Source organism: Pteropus vampyrus, unplaced genomic scaffold (assembly GCF_000151845.1).
Source record: "Pteropus vampyrus isolate Shadow unplaced genomic scaffold, Pvam_2.0 Scaffold12, whole genome shotgun sequence".
In the NCBI taxonomy this organism is placed as follows: Eukaryota; Metazoa; Chordata; class Mammalia; order Chiroptera; family Pteropodidae; genus Pteropus; species Pteropus vampyrus.
In genome coordinates this window covers 12,294,614-12,311,709 of record NW_011888793.1, presented here as the reverse complement: position 1 = coordinate 12,311,709, position 17,096 = coordinate 12,294,614, and the positions used below count along the sequence as shown (strand labels likewise).

General features: G+C 38.7%; 2 protein-coding genes across 5 annotated transcripts in view; one reads left to right on the top strand and one right to left on the bottom strand.

The window, feature by feature from the left end:
- The window catches only part of LRRC31 (leucine rich repeat containing 31), a 21,729-nt gene extending 20,128 nt beyond the window's left edge, over nucleotides 1-1,601 (top strand). For both annotated transcript variants that reach the window (XM_011380173.1, XM_011380165.1), the window contains one exon: nucleotides 1,270-1,601. In XM_011380173.1, the coding sequence (XP_011378475.1) occupies nucleotides 1,270-1,601 (332 nt within the window). The remainder of the gene's footprint in view (nucleotides 1-1,269) is intronic.
- A 594-nt stretch (nucleotides 1,602-2,195) lies between these two features.
- Nucleotides 2,196-17,091, bottom strand: LRRIQ4 (leucine rich repeats and IQ motif containing 4). 3 transcript variants are annotated; one of them, XM_011380148.2, is made up of 6 exons: nucleotides 16,882-17,091; nucleotides 13,772-14,822; nucleotides 8,468-8,641; nucleotides 7,080-7,218; nucleotides 5,884-6,080; nucleotides 2,196-2,476 (listed from the first exon to the last, which is right to left on the bottom strand). In XM_011380148.2, exons 2-6 carry the CDS (start codon nucleotides 14,789-14,791, stop codon nucleotides 2,324-2,326), a joined length of 1,683 nt encoding a protein of 560 aa, XP_011378450.1. In that variant the 5' UTR covers nucleotides 14,792-14,822; nucleotides 16,882-17,091; the 3' UTR covers nucleotides 2,196-2,323. The 3 variants fall into 3 exon arrangements, with proteins under 3 accessions (XP_011378450.1, XP_023380408.1, XP_011378456.1); XM_023524640.1 differs by having other exon boundaries at nucleotides 16,990-17,087; XM_011380154.2 differs by lacking the exon at nucleotides 16,882-17,091 and adding an exon at nucleotides 16,107-16,872.
- Nucleotides 17,092-17,096: the final 5 nt, after the last annotated feature.

Below are 17,096 nucleotides of genomic sequence, written 5' to 3'. Positions count from 1 at the left end.
TGTCTTTAACACTTAGTGAGGTCTTAAGAATATGATGAGTAATGTTGTGAGACAGAAAGATAGAAAGGAAGAAACACACATCGACATGGACATCTCGAGAATGAGTGCAGCTGCTGAGCGTGTGTACTGCTAAGCTCTCAAGTGCACTGTGGAATCAAACTTGTTGCAAGTGAAAGTGATGGAGGTGGAGCGTCCCGCTTGGTCTAGAAGCCATGATGTGTGAGAAATGATTGAAAGACCAAGGCACATTTAATCCTGAAGCAGGGAAATTTGAGGGGACCCGCTGTCCAACACTGCAGAGCTGGCATGAGGAAGGAGCTGAGGTTTCCAGCAGGCTTAGGTGGGCAATAGGAGAAAGTCACCAGAAAGCAGATCAGGGCCCAAAGGAAAGGCTTCCTCCTGCTGAACGCTGCTTCACTTTGTTGGGGTATTCTAAAAGGGTACTTCAGGCAGACTCAGGCTGGTCACCCTACAGAAGCTATGAAAGGGATTCTTCTCTGATCATTAATCTGGATGCAGGTTGAATCAGGAGACCTTCGAGGTCCCTTGTAACTCTGAAATTTTATAGTAGCATCTCAGCTCTGTAATCCATTCCGATTTTTGGCTGGCAAGAAAAGTATGTGCTGTTTGCCTTGGCTGTCTCCTCTACTTTCTCTTACAGAAGTTACTGTCTCTTATCTTTATTATTATTATTTATTAAGTGTCATTGTAGGTAGTACTGTGTGATATGTGCTATTCGAAAGGAAAATTGTTCTGTGTATTAGAGGTCTCCCAGTTGAATTAGAAATTATCCAGGTATATTTTGCACATGGAAAGTACTCAATTAAATAATTGTTGACTGAAGAATGACAGAATGAATGAGCAATGAACAATTAAACAGCATTAAATAGCAAGAAGATTATTGGTCATCAGTTAAAGCCAAAGATCCTTACTCCTTACATTTTAGTTAAGGGAGGTCTGTAGGAAGGGCTGGGAGCCCAGTGGAGTAAAGAGCAGAAGCTTGACAAAAAAAAATGTCCTTTGGGCTGAGATCTGGAAAGAAAAAAAAAATCCATTTGTAGCTGTACAGGGATGTGCAGAGAGGAAATTTGTTACTGAAGTAATTTCAGATGCCCTGAATAAAGCTGCTAGCTAATAACCAATCATTACTCATTATCGATATTGTCATTACTAAGCCTGGAGCTATTGTGTTACATTATTGGAAATGGGAAACAGCCACAGCAGACAGTATTCTTATATTTTAGCACTTAGAGTGATTTTTTTTTTCAGTATCAGCGATACAGACAGGTCATCTGACCAAGCTGCGGAAGCTTGACCTGAGCTATAATGACAGCATCTGTGATGAAGGATGGGCCATCTTCTGCCAAAATGTGTGGCTCCTCAAAGAGCTAACTGAATTGGATATTAGCCTTCGGCCATCAACTTTTCGAGATTGTGGACAATGGTTCAGACACCTGTTATGTGCCGTAACCAAACTCCCCGAGATCACTGAGGTAGGAATGAAAAGATGGATCCTCTCAGCTTCACAGGAGGAAGAGCTAGAACACTTTGACCAACATCAAAGCAGCAGCATTCACTTTGATCATGGTGGTTTTCAGTAAGCTGATTCCCCAAGGTCACATATGTGATGCAATTTATATAACATTCTTGAAATAACAAAATTAGAGATGGACAATAGCTTAGGGATTAGGGGTAGGTGGTAGGTGTCACTAAAAGGAGTAACATAGTGAAGACTCGCGGTGATGGAACAATTCTGTATCTTGATTGTATGGAGGCCACATAAAACTGCATGTGAGAAGACAAAACTGCATTGACCTACACACACGCACATGCAAATGAGTGTATGTACAACTGATGGAATCTGAATGACTTCTGTTGATGCCGCTAATGTAGATGTTCTGGTTTTGTTATTGCAGTTATGCAAGATGTCAACACTAAGGGAGCGTAAAGGGTGCATGAACCTGTCCATACATTTCTTTGAAACTTCCTGCAAGTATATAATTATTTCAAAATTAAAAGTTTTTAAAGCAGACAGGATAGTATAAAGGACCTCAATGTATTTATCATATTTTTCTGTAATTATCAACTTATGGCCAATCTTGTTTCACTTGGATCCTCCACATTTACCTCTCCCTGGTATTATTCTAAAGCCATTCCCAAGCATCATATCATTTTGTCCATAAATATTTCCGGAAAATAATCTTTATTTTTATACATAACCATAATTCTACAAATAATTTTTGTGTGGTAGGCATCGAATTTCTATATATTTTGCCTTCTTAATCCATCAGGGTTCATTATCTCAAGCCATTAATTTGTAGAATTATTTCTTCTTTCCCTTTGCAGGCTTTTCTTTTACATCCTTCTTTCCTTTCTTATCTTTTGGAGAATTCTTTCCTTTCTTTCGTAATTTTAGCAGTTCATCATATTTTCCAAGTCCTTTCCGTACCATTATTCCACGCCACCATGCTTGAATCTGAAAAGGAGACAAACCCAAGCAGCGTCACTATGGACTGGGGTGGTCACATCTCTTGGTCTGGCACGTGGTTTTAAAGATGTGGAGAACGGAATGTGACTAGAACTCAACCTCATTTTCTCTCTTTCTCAATTAGCAAGTCATCCAGGCAAATTTTAGAGAAAATATTTAGTGCTTTTATGCCCCAGGCAATGTTATAAACTTTTGAGAAACAGCACTTAAATACCAATGTCACTGACTTTATAGAGCTCACATTCCAGTGAGAGGAAGAAACAATAAACAGATGAATGTGTAATTTGACAGATCGTGTTAAGTGCCCTGGAGATGACAATAAGGAGAATCAGGAGTGTCTCTACTCTGCCTTCTCGCTTTTTACTGGATTTTCTGGGCTCCTACCTACAGCCAGCCCTCACTTTTTCCCTCACTTGATCCTATTTCCTCCCACCTACTCAGGAACATCCCTCCTCTATTAGTAGGCTCTCTGAACCTCTAGCTTCCAGAATTGTGAGAAAAATAATTTCTGTTGTTTAAGACCCCCAGGCTATGGTACGCTGCTATGGCAGCCTGAGCTAACTAAGGCAGTCTTTTTTCCAATGAGGCCTACCTTGACATCCCTACCACAAACACTGGCAATTTCATTTCTTCTTAGCTTGAACTTTTTCCCAGTGCCAATTATCACTTTCTAACATAGTATATAATTTTTTTTTATGGCTCATGTTTTTATTCCTATCACACTAGAATTTAAGCAATACGATGAGATACTTGTCTGTTTTGTTCACTGATCTCTTTGCAGTGCCTAGAAGAGTGCCTGGCACATAGTAGAAGCTTAATAAGTATTTGTTGAATTAATGGATAAATGAAGTAGGTGGGGAATATGCTGTTTTATATAATGTGGATCAAGGGTAAATATGAAGATATTTGAGCAGAGACTGAAAACTAAGTGTGGGTGGTGTCTCGTTCATATCGGGGGGAAGTATCTCTGGGCAGAGGGAGGAGTGAGTTTTAAGACCTTAAAGCTGGAGCATGCTTGGGGAAAAACATTAAGGATCCTGTTTGTGACTCAAGTAAAGTGAAAATGGGAAAGATGAGATGTGGAGTGAAAACAGCAGACTGTTAGGGTGATAATTTTCCAGGGGAACAATGTTGCCCTCTAGAGGTATTTTGGAAATTTACAGGGCTTTTCGTTGTCTTCAGATTTCGCACACAGTCTTCAACCGAGTGGCATGCACCCTGGTCCACAAAGACTTTCCAAAGGTATGCAAGCCTGGATAGTTTGGAGGCAATCCAATTCTATGTATAGCCTTTCCTAATATGTATCTGCCTAGGTACACAGCTGCTGACTCTCCGAAACCTTCCCCTTTATAAATGTCCCTCTGGCACACCTCTTATCCACCTAACTATGACTAAGGTGTGCTGCCCTGGACTCCAAAAACCTCTGGGACATCAAAAAAGGGGACAATTCTAAGTAATATTGTTGATCTTGGCTCTAAGAACAGGGTAACCAATCATTCTGCCTTCTAACTCTTTGTCTTTGAGAAAATTGAAAGAAGACCAGTTGATTTGTCCTCTAAGAGCCTTCTCTCTGATTTTGGGGGGATATAAATCTGAGAAAAGTTCAAGAGTTGTGTAAGGCATTGCTACTCAAAACAAAATACAGGCCCCCCACCCCCAAAAGGCTTCTTCCATTCTTCTCCACTTCTCTATGTGAACGAGATTTCTCAGCACTTCATTGTTAAACAAAAAACAGGAATAGAACCAATACCAAACTCTGCCTCATTCTAGCAATAAGTAATATTTATGCAAGGACATATAAAGTATGTGAAAGAGTCTCTCTCATTTGTATATGTATTTTCCAAAAAATCCTCTAGGTCAAATAATTAAATATCAAAATTTGTAATAGATTGTATTTTGTTTTGGTCAATTTTATTCTACTAACAACTGTAACATAACTAATAAAATATAACAATCCAGAACATTAAAAATGCTATGGTCACAGAAAAAATTAATTTTAAAATCTAGTGTATACAAATATTCTTGTCTAGAAGTACGAAAGCTGATCTATAAGTGACTTAAATTATATATATATGTATAAAATATTAAGATCAGTTCTGAGGGTAAAATTAAAATATGTTCAAGAAGAAAAAGATATGACAAAATTTCTGCCTATAAAATAAGAGCTTATTCAAGTATTTTGTAAATTAATGTTGACTGAGACATCAAATCAAAGTGGTATTTAGATTCCATTGGATGTATTTAAAATATTGAACTAACAGCTCGATTTGAGGATGTCAATATTTAAAATTCACTAGAAAGTAAATCCTTTGCAATGATTTAAACTTTGTGGCAAAAAAAAAAAATTTTAAATGTCAATTTAAAAATATATAAGATGATACATGGTTTTTAGAAAGTATCCAAAAGGTATTATTTTCATTATTACAGTATAGTCATTCTGGAATATATACATATTCAAATAAATATTTTAATGTAAATTACTTTTCTTTTTCCTTTATGTTGCAGCTCGGGCATTATTTTGATTTATTAAAATTATGTGTTTGGGGTAGATTATATTATGAGTTTAATTTCAGAAGAACAAAGGAGGCATCACATATTTATCATAAAAGGGAGGGCATTGTGTCTGATACAGTTGAGGGCCATTGATAGTGGGTCTTGCAACAAAGACTACCTCTTAGTCCAGAGAAAATGGAGAATCATTGATTTCAGCAAAGAAATAGCTGATCAACCTATGTTTTGCCAGCACCAGTTTGACTGCTGAGTAGAAGGTACATTGTATGGGAAGCAGGCGTGGATGTAGGGACACTAGTTAGAAGACTTAATGCAGTCATCTGGGTGTGAGATTATGGGGGCTTGGGCCAGTTGATTAAAGAATACTGAATATTGACTGAAGTGGACATATTCCAGGTCTGTGGAGGGTATCCTCATTTCTCCATGGGCTGGCAGGCAAGGAGGAGAGGAACAGGGCTCTTAGGCTTTTGATACTAGTTAGTGGCAGAGCAGAAATCTGGTCTCTAGATCTCTGCTCCATAAATGCTTTCATTTCTAATTTTCAGCTTTATCTTACTGACTTTGTTAATATCAGCTTTTTACTCCAGTGAATAGTCCAAGAATTTTGGATCATCTTAGGATTTGAAGTTTTGGTTTCTTTTGCCTATTTTTTGGCTTCTTATGTGACAAAGAGATAAGAAACATAAAAGACAAAAATGCTAGGATGATGTTCAAAAACTCTCTCACTTAGCCTTGAGGATATAAAAGTAAATAAAAGTATCCCAAGGAGGACAAGGTATAGATGTGTAAAGTGAAGCCCCACTGGGTAATCTGTAGTGTGTTTAACACTAACTCTTGTCCAAAGCATCTGTAAATACATTATTCAGAATTTTTGCTGATTTTACCTTTGTTGCCATGAATTTCTTTTTTTTTTTCTCCTTCAGATATGTCAGTATAGCCTCTTTGCCTTCAGCGCACACTTCTATTGTGGGTTCTTCCATGGGATTGTCCATCAGTGTCAGAACCTTTAGATTTACTAGACGATCTAAATCCTCTGGAAGATGGGTGAGCAAGTTGTCCTCAAGCAGTAATTCTTTCAAAACTGAAAAAAAATTTTTAGATGATAGATTTATCTTAAAAATAGGCAAAATTAAAATGTGCAATCTTTAGTCCAATCACTTTGAAATGTTTGTTTCCTACAGTGCCATGTCACAAAAGACATCAGATTTAATGAGGCAAACCCAAGTTCTCTTCTTTATAACAACTCAATATTGTTGGTGCTAGTGTAAATAAGTATTAGAGACAGGAAAAGAGTAAACACTAAAAAATTTTTGAGAATGTTTCATTCCTCCAGCGACCAAGGGCAGGAGCATTACTGAGTATGGCATATCCACCCACCCCCAATCTTCGAATATCTTGTGGGCAGGCAACAGCTTCCACTCATATTCTTTCATCTCCCTTTCATTAAAGAACAGTCATGGTTTAAAAATATATCTATAAACCTAAAGATTCACCATACTGTGGCAAAAAAAAAAAAAAATTCTGGTTCCAATAGGAGCTCAGAAAAAGCTTAAGTGAATGGATGTATTGATGGATGTACAAATAAAAAATAATAATTTAGCCTAGTAGAAAATGTTCGAATGTTTAAATAGGAATCATGTATGACTTTTCATGTCAATGATGTAGCTCTGAAAGCCTCCCCACTTGCTAATTTCACCACTCTGGTAGAAATATGTTTCCTTTTATTCAAGTGACTTAGTGACCTAATAAAAATTTACTGCAGGACCCCTAACTCCAAATTCTGGCATGTAGTAGATATTCAGTAAATTATTGTTGGTGGTGTATGACTATAGGGATGAATTAGTACTTGCTATTTATTCTTCAATTCCTAATGAATATAAGTGCCTTTGTGAGGCTCTTAGCTGTACTAGTCAGGTATCTGGCCTGCTCCATGTCACTAGAGAGCCCTGCAAGGAGGTAATGGGGTAGGTCCAAGCTCTCTAAACACAAAAATTGGCCTTTAGTAAAGCAGAGAAGTCTTCGTCATGGGAAATACTGGATTCAAACTCTTCTAGGTTGCAGATCTACTAAGATTCCTCACCTTGTGCTTGGCAGATGGCATCTGGAAGTTGCTTAAGCAGATTGTGGCGGCAATCAAGAATCTCCAGGTTAGGCATTGATCCTAATGATATTGGCAGGTATTCCAGATGGTTATTCTCTATATACAGCTCTTTAAGACTCTGAAATAACATGAGAGTATACCATAATAATTCTTACATTGCTAAATGAATTATAACAAGTAACATCACCTGCGAGTTCTCATGCTCTTTCAATGAGGGTTATTATGTATTAGAATAAAGGGAGAAAAAAAAACATTTAAAGGACATAATCAAAAAATAAAACTATTTTTGAGTTCAACCATTGTTATGTGATTCCTATTTATGTGAGGAAAAGAGAACATGGGAATGTAGTGTTTGTTTCATGAGAACTTTATGGAAAAATAATTTAACTACACATATCATTTGCTCCCTTTTGCATAGCTAACTGTAGCAGTTGCCATAGAAGTGTAATTTCCTCAAAAGTCAATCCAACATTGCCCAAGTAAAAGTAGCCAAAATGTACAGATAATGGGTTAACTCTTTTCAAATTCACTGGGCAAAAACTTGTTTGCATTTCACCCTAAGATTCTGAAGAGTATGTCATGACATGTACAAGGAGCAAGATGAACAAGTTCTATTAACATAGGGCAAAGGAATGGAGAATTAGGAAGAGAAACCTGGTGTTATATGCAAGAAGTATCTGTGCTGTACATACCACTGCTCAGTTCCATGACTGGGAGTTATGTAGTGGCTCACACCTACTTTATCCGTATTAAGAGTGCAGTATCAGGAACATGAAAAAAATAACAATTCTTTAAGGATGCATATAAATAAAAACACACTGGTATGGCTACTTTGAATGAAGTTATTTTGTTGCTTTGCTAGGATTTAAGACAGTGCTGTGGAACCAACTTCAGTGAACCTGGCACAACAGTGAAATAAACCATGATTTGCCTTCCAACCATGCAGGGAGGGAGATCATATGGCCTATCCAAAATGCAGGCTCCCAGTCATGTCACCTGTATGATAACTAAGACTTCAAAATAGTACAGTTTTCAGAAGCTGCTTATAAAAAGTGAAAAGTAAACGGAAAGCAGTATGGCTAGTTTCTGCAAATAAAACGTGCCAAATGATGCAGTAGAAAGGAGTAGAGCATGACGTATCCGATAGCAATCACAATAAAGTGTTCTTTGGGTATAAATCTGGAGGTTGTTCGGCAAGACAGTAAAAGCCTCAAAGTGTAACAATGACTGTTAGTTTGGAGCTGGAAATCTAGTATGCTTGATGCCACATGCAGCCTGTGGGGACACCGCCAAGTTTTCTCAGCATCAGTCAACTTATGGCATCAGTGGGCATGTACTTCTTTGCCTGCTCATTTGGGGAAGCTTACCTGTAGTTTCCTAATGTGTTCTGGCACATAGGTGAGCTTGGCTCCCTGATCTTGCCCAATGTATAATTTCTCTAAAGACTCTAAAGAAAGGATTTCTTCCGGAAATGAAAGGAACTGATTCCCAGTTAGTCCAAGCGTCTTCAGTTTTGAAAGTGAGATGAAGTCTGAAGGTAACTAGAAGAATTTCAAAAAGATGAGTTTCAGGTCAAGATTAGTTTTAACGGTAAAAAAATAAACTGGCTTTTAGTTTTGAGGCAAACTGTTAAACAAAAAGTAGAGAAATTTAGCAATTCCTACTGATGACAAGTTTGCATGTATGTCTGCATATATAATATTTATACTTGTAGATCTAAAAAGGCTGGAGTTGCACTTTTCCCTTGAGACTCTCTGCTCTTCACTTTTATGCACTGCTTTAAATTGGGGCATTTTTAAAAACTTCTTAAAAATTAAATTTATTGGGGTAACATTGGTTAATACAATTATATAATTTTCAGGTGTACATTATCATTTGACATCTGTATATTCTACCGTATGTTTACCACCAAAGTCCAGTTTCCTTCAGCTACCATATATTTGATCCCTTTTACCCATTTCACCTTCCCCCTGTCTCCCTATATTTGACCCTTTTTACCGCATCTATCTCCCCCCTCCCCCCACCCCTTACCCTCTGATAACCACTAATCTATAATCCATGTCCATGAGTCTCTGTTTGTTTGTCCTGTTCATTTGTTGCTTTTAGGTTTATATCCCACATATAAGTGATAGCATGTCATTTTCAACTTTTTCTGTCTGGCTTATTTCGCTTAGCATGATTATCTTGAGCTCCGTCCATGTTGTTGCAAATGGCAGTATTTCATCTATTTTATGGCTGAGTAATATTCCATTGTATATATGTACCACAGCTTCTTTAGCCAGTCATCTATCGGTTGCTTCCATGTCCTGGCCACTGTGAATAATGCTGCTATGAACATTGGTATGCAAATATTTTTTCGGATATGGGTTTTCAAGTCTTTGGGATAAATACCCAGGAGAGGGATTGCTGGATCATATGGTAGATCAATTCTTAATTTTTTGAGGAACCTCCATACTGTTTGCCAGTGACTGTACCAATTTGCAGTCCCACCAGCAGTGTATGAGGGATCCTTTTTCTCCACATTCTCTCCAACATTTGTTATTACTTGTCCTGTTGATTATAGCTATTCTAACAGATGTGAGATGGTATCTCATTGTGGTTTTGATTTACATTTTCCTAATAGCTAGTGATGTTGAGCATCTTTTCATATATTTGTTGGCCATTTGTATGTCCTCTAGGGAGAAGTGTCTGTTCAAATCTTCTGCCCATTTTTTATTGGATCATTTTGTTGTTGTTGTTATTGAGTTGTATGAGTTCTCTGTATTAAATTGGGGCATTTTTTTAACCTACTTTACTGCAAATTTTCGAACTATGGTGCAGCAAATGCTTGACACTACTGAAAGAAAAAGGACTAAAGTTATTCATGTAATATTGCAATTATAATAATGTTCATAATTATTGTTATTAGAACTGATAAATTTAGTGACATGACCTCTCACCTAAAAGGCTTTAACTCAGCAATTCTGAAACTTCAGTTGAAACCTCAGTTGGAAGCAAACAATGAAGACTATTATATCTTGTCCTTTTTCACCTCCAGTGAAAGGCTCATGTGCCCTGTGCAGGTTTTAGGTAGGCATTTTACAGACTCCCAGACTTTTAGAGTTGGAAAGCCTTAAAAGGGTCCTCTATTCTAACCCTTTAAGATGGTGGTAGAATATGTTCCATAGCTAACCATCCAGCCCACAGTTAAACATCGTGTCCTAGAATGAAAAGCTCATTACCTTGGATGGAGACCTCTAATCATCAGATTTCGTTCTTTTGTCAAGCCAAAATCTGTGTCACTATTATGTCCACCTATTGGTCTTTCTGGCTCTCTGGAACCACATGGAAAAATCTCATTCTTAAAATGTATGATACAAACACCTATTGATTATATTATAGAGATGCCTATTTTCTTGTAGAAAAAATTAAAAAAGCCCAGCTATATAGCTCAACAGCTTAACTCACTTTGAACCACTGTTCCTTTATCTAGCTTTATTCTTGAGAAATTCTTCCTCACAGTTCCCTGCTTTAGCCCTTGGGTTTTCCTCCTACTCCTTCCCTAATCTGTCACTCTACTTTTCATTAGAATGGTTGTAGTTCATTTTAGCTAGGACCTCTCTACAGAAGTGTGAAATAAATAATTGGTGAATAGGTCAAAAGCAAGCTCACTGTAGGGATAACCTATCAGCAAAAGTCCCACACACCTGGACTCTTCCATAAGACATTTTTTCTTTTATTGTGCAGGTGAGGGCTCATTTTCCTAAAAATGCTGTACAATGTTTACAGTTTTGTTTATTTATTTACTTTTTTAAAAAATCAGAACAAGTCAATCTCTAGAGAAACTAATGTTTTAAGCTTTCCTTGGCTATTTCAAGATTCTTCATCAGGCATGTAGATCCCTTCAACACAAAACATTTGTGTTCAGTGCAGTATAAAATAATGGAAAAAGATTTTTCAATCTAACCTCTTCATTAAAACTTAGTAATTGCACTCTTATTGCTGTTTACTTCACTCATAGGTTTAGCTTTTTTTTTTTTTTCTCCAAGGCACATGGAATGTTTAAAGGTTTCCTCAGCAGGATATTCAAGATCCAATAATTAATCTCATCAGAGTCATATTGAAGTATAGTGGAAATAAATCTGTACATACAGAAAACCTACAGAGCACCAAGTGAGGACAATTACTGCTGACGCTGTAACTGAATTAAAGCCATTTTGAGATTAGGTTTTTCTCCCTTAATAGAAATGTACCGTAAAAATAAAATCCATTTACATACAAGGTGAAAGTCAGCTATTTTTGTATCTATCTACCCTAGGCAAGAAAAAGCTACTGGTCAGTCTTCAAAAGCCAGAAACCTATCAGGTAAATCTTTGAGGGGAGAGAGATAAGGAGCTGGTTTAAAGGCCATGTGTGTCATTAAGGAGAGAAAGGCATTGGGAGGTTACAGGAGAGATTAGCATAAGAGGAAATTGAGAAGGGGAGACAAAAAACAAATACTATCATAAGAACTGAAGAATAATAGGTAATGATACACAGAGATTTTCATGTTCAATATAATATTTAACATGTCCACATTTCAATGCAGTTGACTTGTGATAAAACTTGGTATTGGATGAGATTTATCTTTGTTAATGAGCCATCTGTGTGTGATTCCCTCCCTCTACCCTGATTTCTTAAAATGTTTCACAGGGAAGGATGAGGTATTCATGACTCAATAGGAATTAAGTCAATGTGTTATTCTCAAGGGCACTTTCTATTTTGAGACTTTCACTCCAAATGTGGAAGGACAGACTTTGTCCACTGTAAAAAGAATTTCTTACGTCAGTGGTAGAATAGGTGGAATAGTTGGGGGGATGGGCAGAAAGCTTCTCATGGAATGTCTGAAATCCTCCAAGGCTGGTTGCTATCTAAGTAGAAAGTAAATCTTAAAGCTACCATCAAAACATTTACTTCCTGGAAGGCAGTTTTAAAACTCTGTGGCAATTAAGAAAACAAAAGATCCCACTCCAAGGTTCTAGAAATTGAAAATCAAGTAAAAGATTAAAAAATAATCAATATCTTCAGGCCTAGGATTTTTGTAATGTATGGTGAACACATGAGACTGGTATCCACGGTCAGGAAAGACAGACCTATTTGGTTATAGGTGTTGATTTCCATATCTTTTTCCCTCCTTACAGTTTTCTTTTACTTAACAGAAATTGTTAAGGGTGGAAAATTTTCAAGTGAGCCAACTAGCTAAGTCAGCTACAGGGAAGAAATATCTTTAGATACCAGAAGTTGTCCTACCTGCTTGGGTGTGGTTTAGGAAGTGTTTTGTATAAGATATGAAGATGGCCAATGTCTGCTTCTGTAATCCACTTACTTGTTAACCAGGGTGTGGTACTAGGTGATGTATTGTGCTAATGGCCAACTTCTGCTTCTGTAATCTGCTTGCTTGTTCTAGGCTTTATAACTGCCTCACTCTCAAACCCCGGGGCTGATCTCCTCTAACCCTGCGTGGTAGAGAGTCAGTCGCTGGCTGGCTAATAAAGGCTCATAATTAATCTCAATTGGCTCTGTGGGTCTCAGAATCATTCGCACCACAACAAAATCTCTTCTTTTTAATTTCCAAATATTAAAATATAATAAATGTATATGTACCCACTGCCCAAACGTTTTGTTACTAAAATGAAATACTGCAATTAAAGTTGAGTTTCTCTACAATGTCCTCCTTATTTCCTTGAGTACCACCCTCTTCCAGAGGCAGCCATTATTAGGCATTTAATGATTTTTTTCCAGTTCATATTTTTATGTTTATGACCTAAATATACATAAACTATGTGTTGTGTGTGTGTATGTGTGTGTGTGTGTGTGTGTATATAGTGTGTATGTGTGTGTGTGTGTGTGTGTGTGTGTGATCAAAAATTTATAAATGGCACCATAGGGTTCTGCAATTTGGTGTTTTACTTTTTAATAAACATCACAATTTTGAGATTTATCCATATTGGCCATATAGCTCCAAGTCACTTAAATTATTGTATAGTATAGTATTCCATTTTGCAACTGTACCACAGTTTGCTCTTTCCTCTACTGACATTTAGACGGTCTCCCATACTTCATCATGACCAACAATGCTACGATGAACATTTCTGAACATGCCAGCTTGCACACATGAGAGAAAGTCTCTAGGGATAAACCTGTATTTGCAGTTTCTCATGAATGGAACATTAAGGCCTAAGGTTTTATGTGTCAGGAAAATCTGCTGTTAGGAGGTGGTCTTTGTTAAGAATATAGACCCTGGAGCCTAGCAGCTCTGGGTAGGAGATCCTAGCTCCATCACTTAGAAGTGTGTGGCCTACACAAGTTGGTTAAGTTCCCTGTGCCTAGTTTTCCTCATATGTCATTGAGGATTATATTACCCACTTCGAAAAGTCGTGAGGATTAAATGAGATAATCCACGTAAAACATTTTGCCCAGGGACTGGAACATATATATTATAAACATTAGTTACTGTTTATGATTACGATTGTTATGGGGGGGGGGGAAGGGAATGATGTAAATGAGCACCTTGTTGGATATATTTGTTAACCTGGATTTTCACCCATAAAGTCGGTTTGAATTTTCTGATGTTTGGACATAGAACCACACCAATTTAGGGGAGGAAGGGCCTGTGATCTGAGCACAGCGACAGCCAGGAAGGAAATCAGTACCTGCCATATTTTATTATCATCCAACGCCAGGATTTCCAGGTTCTTCAGCGCACATATCTGCAATGGACAGTTTTCCAGATGGTTCTGGCTGAGATCGAGGAAGCGCAGGTTAACCAGCCGCTTGAACGAGCGCCGCAGCACTCGCAGGCCGGTGTTGCGCAGGTAGAGTAGATGCAGCGAGGTCCACTTGCAGAGCAGGCGCGGCACCTTCTCCAAAGGGTTCCCGCTCAGCCCAAGCTCCGTCATCTCGGAGAGCTCCTCCAGGGTGCGCGGGATGGAGTGCAGGCGATTGTAGGACAAATCCAGCACCGACAGTTTGCTACACTGGCACAGCGATTCGGGTAGAAAGTACAGGCTGTTATGAGCCACATAGAACTTCTGCAGCCTCGGCAGGTCCCCTATCTCTTCTGGGATGACCGTTAATTTGTTCTCATCCAGGTCAATGATCTCCAGGTTGTAGAGAACACAGAGCTCAGGCGGGAAAATTTCAAATTGATTTTGCTTCAGGTAGATCTCCCTCAGTTTGGTCTGGTTCACAATTTCCTTGGGCAGAAATTTCAGGTGATTTCCGGCCAGCCCGAGCAGCTCTAGATGGTGAAGGAGTTTACAGATTTCGATGGGGATCTCACTCAGGTTGATGTGGTAGAGGCGAAGCTCGCGCAGTGTGCGGATGCAACTGAGGACCCGAAGGGAAGAGGAAAGTAGGGGGTTGTCGCTCAGGTCCAGGCCCTCCAGGTTGCTCAGTTTCCCCATCTCGGGGCACAGCTCGCTCAGCTTGTTCTTGTTCAGATAGAGGATTTTGACATTCTTTAAATGCTGAATATCCTCGGGGATTTCTTCGATCTGGTTATTTTCCAGATGCACTTCTTCTAATTCTCTTAATTCTAAGATCTCTAGTGGAATGGTAGTCAAGCTCTGATTAGAAGCATCAATGAAAAATGTCCTATCAAAGATTTGCTGTGGATCGTTTTTCTGATGCATTTTAGATGAATATTCTGATTTTATGGTGTCATTTGACATTCTTTTGATGGAAAATTCAAATATTCAAAATCTGAAATATCGTGAAAGAAGATAAAAATCAGTTTACCTACCACCAGACATGATATCCTTAAGAGAGATAAAATTAAAATTTAGTTGATTAATTTGAGTGCTTGACATTATGACACAACATAAAATGTGTTTTTATGTTTCATGCTGGGAGAAGAATTAAAATATAGACTCCCTTTTCTCCTAATAGGTTGGCTAATATATATATAAAAAGATTACCTAATTTCAGTTTTTAAAAATGCCTATCTTGATTCTACTTCTAAGTAGAATGTAGAAGGTCTCAAAAGATCATTGCTCTTACCATAAACATTAAGGAAGCACTAGGAAAAGATAATATTTTAAAATATTGTATTTTTTTTTTAAAGCCACCAGAGTTGTGAGTACAAAGAAGGCCAAGAGAATTAAATTTGAAACCAATGGGTACTTTCGAGTCTAGTGGCATTTTCAAGTTTGGCAAGCCTTCCAAAGTCACAGGCAAAGGGCCTTCTGGGACAAGGAGAAATCAGCCAAACTTTTAACAGACATGTATGAACTGATATAGTGGATTAGAATTTGGAGGAGCTTCAAATTCAGAGTCAGTTCACCCCACTAGCAAGTTGTCTCTCTTTAGACTGGGGCGACTCAGTGGCTTTAGGGACTAAGAAGCAGAGAGATATCCTGTCCTCTTCTGGTCTTAGATCCCTAAGCCTGGCTGGGGGGGGGAGGGACTTAAATCCCTAAGCAAGAAATTTGAAATTGCAGGGAACTGAAGTGAACTAATGCTGCAAACAAGAACGTTTTTTTAATTTTCATTTATTTATTTAATTTTTCGTTTTTCAATTTTAGTTGACATACAATATTAGTTTCAGATATACAACAGAGTGATTAGATATTTATATAACTTAAGAAGTGATCACTCATAAATCTAGTATCCATCTGACACCATACATAGTTATTACAATATTATTGACTATGCTGTACTTTACACCCTCATGACTATTTTGTAACTACCAACTAATCCAGAAAGAATTTAAATGGAGAAATAAGTCATGTCCATGGATTAGAATACCCAACAATGTTAAGGTATTAATACTCTCCAAATTAATCTATTGTTTCAATGCAATCCCATTCAAAATCTCAGCAAGCTTTTCTTAAAATCTTTTTTGGTAGAAGTTAACAAGCTACTCCTAAAATTTACATGAAAATGTGATGGGCCTAGAATTGCAAAAAACCATCTTGAATAATAACAAAATTGGCAAACACACTGTTAGCACAATTTCTTGTTAGTGGATTGCTGGCCTAGACTTACCTAGTAGGGTAGCATGAGGGAGAGAGAATTCCGACATTTTGTTTTTACCTTTGAACTGTGTTCATAAACAACCTGGTTTCACACGGAGGGTCTCTGGCTGGCTCCTGAGTTCTCTCTACAGGGTTCCTGACATGCTTCTCTTGGGTCTATAGTAACCCAAACAAGGCTTCTTCCCACCTTCCTCCTCTTCTCCCTCCCATGTCTTATCACGTTACTCTATATACCTATCTCTGGGTTCTGTTCCCTTCTCATCCACAAGTCCAGCCTTAGCTCAGGCCTTACTATCTCTCCTGGGCTACTGCAGCTGCTTTCAGACCTCATCTGCCCTAGGTAGTGTCAAATTCACTCTCCATCAGCTGCGCCCGATCTGAGGGCTCCCAGTGCCCTACCTATAACAGCTGTGCTTCTCAGAGGTTGTACAGGGCTCCACGTGGATCTGGCCCTGCCTGTCCCCCCACTCTCTGTACTCACCTGGGCAGCCCCAAGTACCTGTGTGTCTCCAGAACGCACCAATTCTGCCCTCTGGCAGGTTTACTCAGACCAGTTTAGGATGTTACCTCCTTCAAAAAGCCCTCTATGATGGCCCCAGCCCCTGCACAACACTGATCTCCACGCCTCTTTATGCTCCCTTAGCTATCCATGTGGGTGCTACCATCTGCTTCTGCACGTGGCTCCCACAGGTGTGTGCACACTTTTCGGGAGGGAATTGTGTCATAATCGTTTTTGAAGTCCCAGCCCCCGCCCAACAGCAGTGCCCCTAACCCTGGAAAACTACCTGCAAAAAATCCGGGCGCCCACCCTCAGCGTGTCTTTAACCCTGGACGGGGTGATCTGGACCCAGAGATGGTAACTAAAGAGCCTCCATAGCATACGCAGTTACCACCTGCCCAGTCAAGCCTCATGGCCGATGTCAGTAATGGCAAGGGATCCCGCAGCCAGCTGGATGCAGTGCTCAGCGTCCCGCGGTCCGTCTGCGCCCCAGCGCAGTAC